The 12,724-nt window shown below is 49.5% G+C and overlaps 4 protein-coding genes across 4 annotated transcripts; 2 read left to right on the top strand and 2 right to left on the bottom strand.

Annotated features, from left to right (window-relative positions):
* Positions 1-5,035: 5,035 nt before the first annotated feature.
* LOC112341432 lies at positions 5,036-8,144 on the top strand. Its single transcript, XM_024661511.1, has 3 exons — positions 5,036-6,349; positions 6,457-7,155; positions 7,215-8,144. The coding sequence occupies exons 1-3, from the start codon at positions 5,036-5,038 to the stop codon at positions 8,091-8,093; spliced, it is 2,892 nt and encodes a 963-aa protein (XP_024517279.1). The 3' UTR covers positions 8,094-8,144.
* A 65-nt stretch (positions 8,145-8,209) lies between these two features.
* LOC9630728 (flavonoid 3'-monooxygenase) lies at positions 8,210-9,872 on the top strand. Its single transcript, XM_002987587.2, has 2 exons — positions 8,210-9,070; positions 9,126-9,872. Exons 1-2 carry the CDS (start codon positions 8,225-8,227, stop codon positions 9,741-9,743), a joined length of 1,464 nt encoding a protein of 487 aa, XP_002987633.1. The 5' UTR covers positions 8,210-8,224; the 3' UTR covers positions 9,744-9,872.
* Positions 9,687-10,847, bottom strand: LOC9630729. Its single transcript, XM_002987653.2, has 5 exons — positions 10,359-10,847; positions 10,237-10,294; positions 10,050-10,167; positions 9,879-9,996; positions 9,687-9,819 (listed from the first exon to the last, which is right to left on the bottom strand). The coding sequence occupies exons 1-5, from the start codon at positions 10,845-10,847 to the stop codon at positions 9,775-9,777; spliced, it is 828 nt and encodes a 275-aa protein (XP_002987699.2). The 3' UTR covers positions 9,687-9,774.
* A 10-nt stretch (positions 10,848-10,857) lies between these two features.
* Positions 10,858-12,501, bottom strand: LOC112341433 (pentatricopeptide repeat-containing protein At2g21090-like). The gene has a single exon (XM_024661512.1). It carries the CDS (start codon positions 12,499-12,501, stop codon positions 10,858-10,860), a length of 1,644 nt encoding a protein of 547 aa, XP_024517280.1.
* Positions 12,502-12,724: the final 223 nt, after the last annotated feature.

Genomic DNA, 12,724 nt, shown 5'->3' on the forward strand with positions numbered 1-12,724 from the left:
TCAAGGTAGAGCATCAAGGTTTGTATGATGTAGTTAAAGATTTGTTCCACTGTATGCTAATGTTTCTTCTCCAAGTTTTGGGTTAAATTGGCATATGTGAAAAATAATTGCTACTATATCTAATTGACTCATTGTTATAAGTTGTACTAAAGCACCAATTATATTCTAATGTGGTAATCATATCATCTCCTTCTTCTCCCCCTCAGAACATGGTTTATTAGCTTTAAAAAGTCTATGGAACTATAGTGCCAGAGTTGGGGTGATGTGTGTAGTAAAAAATCTATCGTATTTTTTTATGAGATTAGAGATATACTTGATCTATCACCTAGAGCTATCTAGCAAGTTGTTCCTTTGGCCATCATAAATTCAATGTCTTCCTAGCCACAATGAAATCATCACTATAGCTATAATTATTAACTCTCACATACAACAGTGTGTTTGCTTTTGCATAGGTGAAACCAAATATTAGAAAAATTTGTTTAAGATATTTATATCCTTGGGGATTGTTTAAATCCATAAATAGACCACTAAAGTTTGTAACAAAAAGTGTTTTTTTCCACATACTCTGAACTCAAGAGGCTGATGTATATACATTAAGTGTTCCAATTCACCATTCACCAATTCACCAAACACGTTCTTAATGTTTATGTGTTCAACCTCTATATCCAAATGGTTAGCTATAATAAGAATTAATCATATAGAAACCATTTTAACCACAGGTGAAAAGATTCTCATTGTATCATTGTATGTAGCATTTTGCTCCTAATCTCACCTTATACTCACTTAAACTCTTAATACTTAAGTTTGTATACCCACTTACACTGTATAATCATTGCCTCCTTTAGAACATTTTGTGATGCAACCAATATCTAGGAATGTTTTTCTAATTGTTTGTTGTACCTTAACTACATTGCTACTTTTCAGTGAAAACATTACAGGCTCGAAAGTGCTTCCTCTAGCATTGTCGGTGATTTATGTAACTTGAGCATAATACCTTAAAATATTCTTCGTTAGTTTCCACAAGTGAGAAGATCATCTAGGAAAAGTTCTTATTGTTGATATATCTTTAGATGTATCTTGTTCCAAGTCATCTGTTATTGTACCCTTAACAGTCCCCATGTTAAAGTCATTAAAGAAATTACAATTCTCATTGATTTATATCTGGAATGGGGCCTTCTAAGGGTATGATTGAGTCCTCATATTTGTTAGAACTGAATTTAAAAATATTTTGAATTTTTCTTGTGACTATATGAAAATATAGAGTATACTAGAACTGTTTCACAAAAGAAAATAGTGCACCAAACGAGCACCTTCTTTTGACTAAAGATCCATACTTTGTCACTTTTTGTATTCTCACTATAACCTAGCACCATACACCTTGTTGATTGCTCTTCAGCTGAAACGTATGCAAAACCTACACATCCAAACACAGTAGTAAGTATGCAAAAGAAGGTTTGGTACTTGTCTATATTTCTTGTAGTGTTTTTCCTAGTAGAATGTGCACAGCTGTGTGCATAGCCTCTGCCTAGAAGGATGTTGGAACATTCATGGCTTTGAGCATCACTCTTGCTATATCAAGAATAGTAAGCATCTATCTCTCCTTAACCCCATTTTGACTATGATCATATGGCATAAAGGTTTGGAGTGATATGTTACGTGATGTGAGGATAGTGTGGAATTCTGCAGAGAGAAGTTCCTATCCTCCATCAGTTCTGAGTTTCTAATGTGCATTCCAAGTGAGTTCTCTGACTTCTGAATCCACTCAAAAAACTTTTGAGGAATGTCAGATTTCTACTTTAGAAAACAAACAGCAGTGGCACGACTAAGATCATCTATAATTAGTTGAAAATATCAAGTATTGTTTAATGATTTTAATGGTGATAGTCCCTAGATATTGTCATGAATCAAGTCTAAAATAATTTAGGAAGCTTTTTTGAGCAATGGTTTCGTCTTCATTCTCACCTACAAGTAGCTTTCACATGGAAGTTTGGTATCTCCCCTACTAGCTAAGGAGTCTTCTTGACTTTAAAACTTGCATGTCCTAGTTGTAGATGCCATAACTGTGAAATTGAGTCATCAGTAATAGAGATAACATTCACACTTCGAGAATCAAGAGAAATAAGAAAGGCCATTTTTAGCCATCGCTTGAACAATCCATATGTGATGAGAATGAAATTTATGGTTGGAACATATAAAATAGTAAAAATTTCAAGCTGAATGCAAGGAAAAAAAATAGTTTCAAAAACTATTATTCTTAAAGCCTCACCACTTGCTATACTCACAAATGCAGAAAATGTTTTTAAACTTATTTTTTGAAGGAACATTTTATTCAACATCATTTGGTGTGTAGTGCCGCTATCTCGAAGCCAATTTGAATTTTGAGATATGCCCAGCTCAACATAATCTGCAGACAGAGGATAAATTCTAAGAAAAAGAAATACTATTAAGATCGTCATCTTCCTCAGCTGTTGCAAGACCTCTTTCATTTGCAGTCCTTTTGGCTCAGATAGTTAGCAGCAAAGTGTCCAAATCCACATTATTCATTGCAACAAACATTCCCGTACATCAAACACGCTTGATCCACTAAATTCCATTCGCTCCCAGTTCTCTGTCTTTTGTTTGGCACCCTTCCAGTCATATTGCCACTATATCCTCCTCCTTGTAATCACTTGAGCCATCCTTTCCTTGAAAAATGTCATTTAAGTTGGTGTAGTGATGAATATTGGCAATACTAGATCCAGCCTTGGATGGAGTTGATTTGTTTGAAGCTCAATCTTGGCCTTCTCTGATACTTCTAGGATCATGAGAGCTCCAGTCGCATTTGAGAATGTTGATTGTCATTTGATTAGACTCATGAGCAAAGAAGAACTCCATATACTTCATAGCGAATTAGAGTGGAATGTGTATAGACACATGACAAACTGCCATGAGGCGTGACCTTGGATGCCACGTGGTACTGATGTGGAGAGAGCGAGGATTCACCATCCTCAACACTCCCACTCTCACCCAACACCAATCTCGGTGCTGAAGAAAGCGATCACAAGCCAATGGAGGGCTTTCTGCCAGTCCAGGCCTCCTCAGGAGTTCTTCCATCCACAACGGTTGTAGGTAATTAATTTTGGACGTAGTTAGCAAGGCTAATAGCGTCAACCCAAAAGGACTTAAGAAGGCCACTAACCTGTAGCATTGCACGTGCACTTTTTATTTCTTCCTGTTTTTCTGAGGAGAATATGCAGCTGTGAATTCACAAAGAATGCCAGCCTCTTGGCAAACTCGATTGAACTCATTGGATGTGTACTCACCACCTCCATCACACCTGAGTCGTTTCAAGCGCTGCCCAGTTTGTGTCTCGCCAACAGCTTTGAACTGGAGAAAATGCTGTAAAGCTTCAGATTTGAAGTGTAGAAAATACACCACTGTGTAGCGAGAAAGATCATCGATAAATGTGAGAAAATATCGATAACCACCTCGTCCAAGCGTCTGCATGGGACCACAGATATCGGTGTGGACTAGCTCCATTTTCTCGCCAGCACGATGAGCACGACCAGCAGGAAACGGTTTGCGTGGCATTTTTCCAAGCTGACAGCCATTGCAAAATGGTAACTCCACGGAAGTAGCGTCCAAAGTTAAGCCATCTACAAGGCCTTGTCGAGCTAAATTTTTGAAGATTCGCATGTCCAAAATGACTATGCCACAGCTCCAGATTGCGTTGATCATGGAGACCACAAGCATGAAAGCTCACAACATCTCCGCGTGGGATCACCTGCAACACATGCTCTCGTTCTGCCGGTCCAACATCGAGCTTGTAGAGTCCTCGATGAGCAGCCAATGCCTCTCCAGTAGGAGAAGTGATCAGGAATTTGTGAGCTGTGAGCTCAAGAGCATAACCGTCGTCTGCCAACTGGCCGACAGAAATCAGGTTCGAGCAAAGGCATGTGGATTACAAGTGTGCCTGTTCCATGAACTGGGATGCTAGCCGAAGTCCCCACGAGGACACGATCACCTGCGGTAGGGCGATAATCCTCCAGGTGAGAATCGTCACATACCATGTGATCTGTGGCGGCTGAGTCCAGAAAGAAGGAATTAGTCATTACAGAAGCAGGAAAGGCCCTCGCAAGGATCATAAAACTTCGTTTTCTATAAGGTGGTGGGAGTTGTCACAAAACCGCTGATTGCAACACTACTCCCTCACCACTTACGGCATTTGGAGCCTTCGTCTCCGAAAGACGAAGAAGCAAACAAAGATGGGTCGTCAATCTTTCTCCGGTGGAGCAGCCTCAGCATGCTTCTCGCCAATCCAACCAACCTATCCACTGCCACCACATCGACTGAATTGGAAGCTGACGCAGCCATTGGTCAGCCCCACCAATCCGCTCAATCGCCCCAAACGCTATCCAGTCTCGAAGGATTGCTCAGATCGCTCTCCCATTTGCTCCGATACCATGATCAGACTCATGAACGAAGAAGAGCTCCATATACTTCATAGCGAATGAGACCACTCACTTCACTAGTAGCACTGGCTTCAATGAAGAGGGCGTCTTTCTCGTTGCAAACCACAAGTCCATTCTCGCTTTCACTCACAACAAATCTGCCCGCCAAAGGGTAAAACTCCAGCAGCGCCTTGACAAAAGAGGTCTTGAGATTTGCTAAAACGGCCTCTAAGGAGAGATGAGGAGGAGGCTTTGGGAAGAAGAGAAGGTGAGTCATGTAAGGCACGAACCAGTGATCTTGGAGAAGAGAAGATTTTTAAATAAATATAAAGGAAGTTTTAAAGCAGAACCGTTGGATTAATGTTATCAACTTTAATTTATTTTTAACGTGGCATCTACGTGGATGATTGACGAGGCGTCGATCTGCCACGTGGTAACCATTTTTCTTTTGTATGCAACTTGGATCCTCGAGGGCGTGGTGCGTAGCAGCGATAAAAGAATGCCGGCACCAGTGGCAAGCGAAGATCATCCGTGCGTCGATCGCGCAGCTCGGATTCCATCGCGACACACTCCTCCCAAACCTCCTGGTGGCAATGTATGGCAAGATGGGCGATCTCGCGAGCGCGTGCGCCATTTTCCAGACGATCCATGCCAGGAATGTCGTCTCCTGGACGATCATGGCCGCGGCATTCGCCGCCAACGCCAGGTTCCGCGACGCCGTGCTGTGCTTCCGGTGGATGGAGCTCGGCGGCGTGAGACCCGACAAGCACGCCTTCACCACCATCGTGGAGGCGTGTACGGACGGCGCGCTTGGGCAGTACGGTATGGAGATCCAGGCGAGGATCATCGAGGCGGGGCTTGAATCCGATGTTTTCGTCGGCACCGCGATTGTACATATGCACGGGAAGCTTGAGAGAATCGATCGAGCCATCGCGGCGTTTAGTTGGATCAAAGAGAGGAACGTTGTCTCGTGGACTGCTATGATCTCGGCATTTGCCCATACAGGGCATTACAAAGAAGCGCTGGAGCTCCTTAAGAGCATGGATTTGGAAGGAGTGAAACCAAATTGTGTCACCTTTACTGTTCTTCTGGAGGCCTGTGCTGGTCTCGGGGATAGATTTTGCTGCGAGATTCTCCACTCCCGAATCGAGGGAAGCGAGAGCTCGATTTCTTCGGCAGAAACCGTGGTCTCGGCTCTCGTCTTTGCTCTCGGCAAATGCGGTCACGTCGATCGAGCCAGGCGCTCGTTCGAGAGATTGGAAGCGAAGAACTTGGTGTCGCGAACTGCGATGATGGCTGCGTATGCGCAGAACGGGCATCACAGAGAAGCGCTCCAACTCTTCCGGGAGCTCGATCTGGATGGGATCAAACACGATGCGGTCTCGTTCGTCAGCGTGCTGGAGGCGTCCTCGAGCTTGCAGATGGCGAAAAGCTTCCACTCGCGGATCCTCGCCAGTGGGATTCGCGTGAGCGTCATCACCGGCACGGCGCTCGTCACCACTTACAGGAAGTGTGGAGCTCTCGGCCTCGCGAGATCCACTTTCGATGGCATTGCCGGGAAGAGCATCCTGTGCTGGAACACGATGATCTCCGCCTACGCGCAGCACGGCCACGCCATGGAAGCGCTCAAGCTCTTCAACGCGCTCAAGCAAGCCGGGGAGAGGCCCAACAGCATCACCTTCGTGAGCGCCATCGCGGCTTGCGGCCACGTTGGTCGCCTCGACGACGCGGTCTACAACCTCTCGTCGATGATCGCCGACTACCGGATCACCCCCTCGAGCGAGCACTTGGGCTGCATGATCGATCTCCTGGGACGAGCTGGGCGATTGGAGGAGGCCGAGAGAATGGTGGACAAGATCTCTCCCGATGACGCCGCGGAGAGAATCATGCAGTGGAAAGCGCTGCTGGCCGCTTGCAAAGTTCATGGGGATTTCAAGCGGGGTGGACGAGTTGCGAGGAAGTTACTGGAGCTGCATCCCGGGAGTGATGCTCCTTACGTGTTGCTCTTCAATCTCTACGTGGACAGGGAGGAGAATCCAGGGTAGCATTGCATGGCATCGCAATCCTTGGTTATAGAGTCACTGTCATATCTCTTTACACGCCAACGTTTTTGCCAAAAAAGCTGACGGTCACAAAGGAACACGTTGAAATAGCAGTGTCGATCCACCAACAAAACGTGGGCACTGGGAGATATACGAGGCTAAAAGAGAGTTTCAGTAATCGTTTTGGAAAAGCCCACGAGATGGAATCCAAGCTGACCGACTCCAAAGTGGTGGTGAAGAACACTTGCTTGGTTCCTCCACGGGAGAAGCTCGAGTCTCCTATTGCCAAGCTTATCCCCTCGGCTCTTTCGCATATGACATGGTTCCTGCCTTACAGAACTCGCTTTCTCTTCTTCAAGAATCCAGTCGGTGATCCTCCTTGTTTCAACGACATTGTAGCGAAGCTTAAGGATTCCCTCGGCAAGGCGCTCACCGGGTTTTATCCCATCGCTGGGAGATTGCTGGTCAAGGAAGATGGCGGTGGAATGGAGCTTGTCTGCAATGGAAAAGGAGTGCTCTTCATCGAGGCAGTCGCGGGAGTCTCTCTTGACGAGCTTGCAAAGAACGAGGTGAATGGCCACTATGTGGGAATCCCGCTGAGAATTCTCCTGGATCTGGCACAAACTGGAGATCATCTTCTCAAGTGGCCATGGACTTTGGATCATCCTCTCTTCATCACACAGGTAAGCAAGCAAGCATTCACAAAAGTATGGAAACGATTTCTCCTCTCCTGTGATGCAAGGTGACGAGATTCGCATGCGGTGGGATTTGCATCTCCGTGAAGTTCAATCACCAAGTCCTGGATGGAACCGGAGCATGGCACTTCGTCAAGTCGTGGTCCGAGATAAGCCGCGGCGAATCCCCGTCGCTGGAGCCGGTGGTCATGGAAACTCCATCCACCATCGCGATTCTCCCGCGCGACGAGAAGCTGGAGATCGAGCTCCCACCGGATTTCATGCTGTGGAAGAACTCGGACGTCGTTCGCAACTTCTCCGCCTCTCACAGCAACGATGCAAGCTCCACCACCGCCATGAAATGCTTCTCTTTCGCAAAGGAGGAGATTGGATCGCTCAAGCGGGAGAATCCCGGGCTCACCACCTTCCAGCTCCTCACCGCCCACATCTGGAGGGAGATCTGCCGCGCGAGGCAACTCCACGACCGCGAGTCAACGGCACTGTTCTTCGCGGTCAACTGCCGCGGGAAAGTCAAAGCTCTCCCGGCGGGCTACGTTGGCGAGGCGGCCATGATGGCTAGGACCTCCACCAGCGCTGGGGAGCTACTCTCCCACAAAGGATTGGAGCGAGGAGCTCGGCTTGTCAAGGAGAAGATCATCCAGAGCAGTGACGAGGAGGAGGTGAGTTTCTACTGCAAGTTGGTTGGATCTTCTCGCGGTGGCGAGTTTACAGTGATGCCAAGATTGTCACTCGACAAGGATGTGAATGTCGGGAGCTCCTTCTACTTCCCGGTTTTCCAGGACTTTGGATTCGGCAGAGCTTGCGGAGTGGCCATCTTTCCCGTGATCGAAGATGGCAAAGTTTACTACTTCCCAGCTCGAAGAGAGGGTGATGTGATTGCTTACGTTTGCTTGGAGCAAGAAGTCATGAACAAGCTCCACCTTTGATAGTGTAGCTTGATAGTCGAGTGCCAAACTAAAACAATGAAGATTCGATTCCACTGGAGTCTAGTCCAAAGAAGACGAAAGAGAAGGAGATAAAAAAACCCCTTTGGAGCCTTAGAACACTGTATACTCTCATGGAAGGCGCTTGGTTCTTAGCGCTAGCACTGCTCATCCTCCTCTGGTGGTCTCGCAATCTTCGAGCGCGTCTCAAGCTTCCTCCAGGACCATTCCCCTGGCCGATCGTCGGCTCCCTCTTCATCGTCAAGGAGCCTCTCCCCATCTTCTTCGCGGAGCTCGGCCGAAAGTATGGCCCCGTCGTCTACTTCAAGCTCGGAATGGTTCCCACCGTCGCCATCAACAGTGCCGCGGCCGCGAGAGAGGTGCTCAAGTCCCGCGACTTGGAGTTTGCGTCCCGGCCAGACCTTGGCAACCTCCGGCAGATCAGCTTCGACTACAATGATCTCGGCGTCGCGCCTTACGGGGAGACCTGGAAGCTCATGAGGCGAGTCTCGGCCACGCATCTCTTCACGCCCTCCAAGCTCAACACCACCGCTTCCGTCCGGCACCGGGAGGTGAAGGCGATGATCAAGAACATCTTGGACGAGGGGCCGGAAGTCGTAGATCTCACTGCTGCCACCAATGCCGCTGTTGTCCAAGGCGTCGTCAACCTTCTCGTCGGCACCGATGATAAGAGCCTGGGAATCGATGCACGGTCGCTCAATGGGATCTTCGAGAAGGCTGGCGAAGAGCTCTTGAATGTCAACCTCGGGGACCTCTTCCCGTTCCTCAGGCGCTTGGACGTTCAAGGCCTGGAGCGCAAGTTCAAGTACGTGGTGATGCCGCCGATCAAGAGCCTGATGGAGAAGATCATCGCGCACCACAAGAGCTCGTCGCGGGAAGTCGAGGACTTTGTCGACGTGCTCGTCAATCTCAATGGGGAGGATGCTCTCACCCACATCCAGACGATCGGGCTTCTCAGCGTAAGTCTTGTTCCTTCCTTGCTCGAGCCTGATCTTGGTTCTTCTCTTCTGCCAGGATTTCTTCATTGCCGGAATAAACACGTCCCAAACCTCCATCGACTTTACACTGGCCGAGCTAGTTCGCCATCCTGCTATCCTGTCCAGGGCTCAGAAGGAGATCGACCAAGTCGTCGGTTCATCTCGGCTCGTCCAAGAATCCGACCTTCCAAGCCTGCCTTATCTTCACGCTGTTATCAAGGAGAGCTTGAGGTTGCACCCGCCACTCCCACTGCTGCTCCCTCACCACAATCCCGCTGCTTCTAAGATCGGCGAGTACGACATTCCTGCTAAATCCACCATCTTCGTCAACGCGTGGGCCATCGGCCGGGACCCGTCAACCTGGGACAGGCCACTGGAGTTTGTGCCCGAGAGATTCTTGGAGCGAGATGTCAAGCTCACTGGAGATGACTTCTCGTTGCTGCCATTTGGTGCGGGAAGGAGGACCTGTGCTGGATACCTGATGGCCATGAGGATGCTTCCGCTCTCAGTCGCCACTGTGATTCAGGCGTTTGATCTGGCAACTCTCGAAGGACGAGAGGTTGATATGGGCGAGTCAACGGGCGGAGCGACACGCAGAAACAAAAATCTCATGGTTTCTGCAACGCCAAGGCTGGCTAAAGAGTTATACGCTTAGGCAGAGTTGTGTCGTAGAACCAACCTGAAGGCTAAATGTTTCCACCAGACTTGTATTCGCCAATGCCGAGTAGATCCTGATCACAGCGATGTCAAGTCAATAAATCACAACATAGAGAAAATTTCAGAGGAGAACCTGGCAAGCTCTAGTCTTGGCTCTTGTTTCTGCCGTGCTTGGAATATCATGGTTTGGTTTAGAGAATCTCTTCTCTCTCAAGTCGCAAGACCCCCACCCGTCAGAAAACCTCCCGGATCTGCAAGTGTCTCGTACATACTATAGCAAAGGAAGAAAAACGGGCATACGTACTGCATAGACGCTCTGACCACAAACTCGGCACGAAGAACATTTGTGTTTTGATCATACTCGATTTTCCTCTCCTTGATCTCGAAAGAAATGCTAAAAAAGAAAGCGATCTTCCTCCATCCTGGCACACACGCATAAACGAGAGATTAAATCCTTGCTTCGGTTCAAGACGCGAAAGAAAAAAACTGACCAGACTTTCGAATGAATGGCTTCCCTTGCATCATGAGATAGTCTCCCTTCTCCAAGATCTAGCCGAAAAGAAAAGAGAAAAAAGCTGGTAAGGAAGTCACAGAAAGAAGAAATCATGGTTACCGCCATGGCTGCGTCCTGGAGCTGCCGAAAAACAGTCGAAGAAGGGATCTCCTGCTGCGGCATCCACGGCGAAACGTTGTGATTGGTAGTGCTGGGTTGCTGGTTCTCGTTTTGATTCGTCCAGGAGGAGCTTGGACGCCCAGCGTCGCGAGCCACGATACTCCCAAGATACGAGCTTTGCTTTTGCCTGACTGGAATGTGGCCATCGGGAAAATGCGACTGCTGGCGCTTGAGAGAGGGAGGGGCGATGGCGTCGGATCTAGCAGCCATGCGCGGCACAATGTAGCCTAGTCCTAGCCCCGGCTGCTGCTGCGGAGAGGGCGGGAGTTCCACGAGTGGATGCCGCCGAGCGGGAGGAGATTGCTGCTGCTGGAATCGAGAAGAAACAACGATCGATCTGTCCCCGCCATACCTCGCAGCAGCGGCGCTGTCGATCGCGGCCCAGAGCTCCGCGTCGCCAAAATCTTCCTCCGCCATCGCCATCGCCATCGCCAGCGCGCTAGGGTTTCTTGGACTTCTTCCTCCACATATTTGAAATCATCACGTATGGCGAGGAGCTTCGCTCCTTGCCATTGATGCCAAAGAGCTCCATCGCCGCCGCGGCTCCATCCTCGGATTTCCCATGCATCTGGCACGCATTGAGCAGGATCCTCCACGCCACCGCGTCGGGCTCGAACGGCATCGTGTTGATGAGATCCTCTGCCTCGAACAGCAGCCCCGATCGCCCCAGAAGATCGATCATGCACAGGTAGTGATCCAGCTCCGGCCGGATCTTGTAATCCTGGACCAGGGAGGTGAAGCAGTGGATTCCATCCTCTAGAACGCCGCTGTGGCTGCAAGCGCCCAGGATTATCATGAACGCGATCTCGTCCGCTTCCACTCCCTCGGCTTGCATCACGAAGAAGACGCGCATCGCCTCATCGACATCGCCCTGCTGCGCGAAGGCGATCATCACGCCCGTCCACGATACCACATTCTTGCGCCGGATTCCCCCGAAAATCCCCATCGCCTCGCCGATCCGGCCGCAGCGCACGAAGAAATTCACGAGAGAATTCGCGACCGCTACGTCGGCGTCCATCCCACACTCGCGGAGGCTCCAATGTACGGCACGGCCCTGGGCCATGGCGCCCGTGGCCGTGCACGCATCCACGGCGATGACGGCCGATACCGTACACGGCTGTGCGCCGTCCAGATCCATGCGCCGGAATAGATCGACGGCCGCGTCGCCCTGCCCATTCTGGGCATATCCCGCCATGAGGGCATTCCACGAGACAGCGTTCCTCCACGGCATCTCGTCGAACATTCCCTTGGCCGTGTCGAGATTCCCTTTCAGGGCATATCCCTGGACCATGGCCGTGGCCGCCACCACGTTCCACTCGGGCAGCGCACGGAAAAGATTCCCAGCCTGGAGCATATGCCCGTTCACGGCATATGCCGATATCATGGCGCTCCAAGATACCTCGTTCTTGCCCGGCATCGAATCAAACACACGCCTCGCGTACTCTGTACGGCCGCATTTTCCGTGCATGTCGAGCAGCGCAGTCGCGACCATGACGTCAGCGAGGTACCCGGTGGTGACGATCTGGTCGTGGAGGATCCTGCCCTGGTCCCAATCCCCGAGCTTGGAGCACGCGTTTAGAATGGTGATGAGTGTCACCTTGTTGGGCCGGAGACCCTCCAAGTTCATGGTGAAGTAGATCCCAAGGGCATCTCTGGGATGCCCGTTCTGAGAATAGGCCGTGATCATTCCGTTCCATGTGACAACATCCAAGTCGGGCATCTGGGCGAAGAGGCATCTCGCCTCGTTAAGATGCCCGTTCTGGGCATATGCCGTGATCATGATATTCCAGGAATGTGCGTTTGGGGCAGACATGGAATCAAAGACGTTGCGAGCGTCTTCCACACTGCCGCATCTTCCGTACATGTGGATGATGTGGTTCGTGAGAAATCTGTTGTGGACGTGGCCATTGGTTTGGATGTGCGTGTGGACGAGCCTTCCGTCCTCGAGGGATTTGGAATCTCCACACTGCTTGAGGAGTTTTGCGTAGTCCGTGTAGTCGATTGATCGATCTTGCTCCATTCGGGCGAGGGCTTGCTGGAGTTGGGGATTGCCAGTAAGGCTGCCTGGATCAAACACCACCATCATCGTTTTCCCGAAGAGATCGACAGTCGACCCACCAAGAAAAATTAGCTCTTGTTCTTCAGTGAAAGCGAAATCCCCTTAGCTATTGGTCGTGATCGAGAAAACTACACGCCAGCGTTTGCGATTTCCATGGCCTCTCATAGCAAGAACAAAAGAATAAAGTATCTCGATGGGCCACTCCGTACAACCAGTGCGGCCACCAAATGCTTGTGGCCCAAATGGC

This window comes from Selaginella moellendorffii, unplaced genomic scaffold (genome assembly GCF_000143415.4).
Source record: "Selaginella moellendorffii unplaced genomic scaffold, v1.0 SELMOscaffold_83, whole genome shotgun sequence".
In the NCBI taxonomy this organism is placed as follows: domain Eukaryota; kingdom Viridiplantae; phylum Streptophyta; class Lycopodiopsida; order Selaginellales; family Selaginellaceae; genus Selaginella; species Selaginella moellendorffii.

Coding starts and splice junctions, on each gene's coding strand:
- LOC112341432 (XM_024661511.1), top strand. CDS start 5,036: ATGGGCGATCTCGCGAGCGCGTGCGCCATTTTCCAGACGATCCATGCC. Junction 6,350..6,456: donor CGCTGCTGGCCGCTTGCAAA/GTTCATGGGGAT, acceptor CTACGTGGACAG/GGAGGAGAATCCAGGGTAGC. Junction 7,156..7,214: donor ATCCTCTCTTCATCACACAG/GTAAGCAAGCAA, acceptor CTGTGATGCAAG/GTGACGAGATTCGCATGCGG.
- LOC9630728 (XM_002987587.2), top strand. CDS start 8,225: ATGGAAGGCGCTTGGTTCTTAGCGCTAGCACTGCTCATCCTCCTCTGG. Junction 9,071..9,125: donor AGACGATCGGGCTTCTCAGC/GTAAGTCTTGTT, acceptor CTCTTCTGCCAG/GATTTCTTCATTGCCGGAAT.
- LOC9630729 (XM_002987653.2), bottom strand. CDS start 10,847: ATGGCGATGGCGATGGCGGAGGAAGATTTTGGCGACGCGGAGCTCTGG. Junction 10,168..10,236: donor GCCATTCATTCGAAAGTCTG/GTCAGTTTTTTT, acceptor CGTGTGTGCCAG/GATGGAGGAAGATCGCTTTC. Junction 9,997..10,049: donor GTGGTCAGAGCGTCTATGCA/GTACGTATGCCC, acceptor AGACACTTGCAG/ATCCGGGAGGTTTTCTGACG.
- LOC112341433 (XM_024661512.1), bottom strand. CDS start 12,501: ATGGTGGTGTTTGATCCAGGCAGCCTTACTGGCAATCCCCAACTCCAG.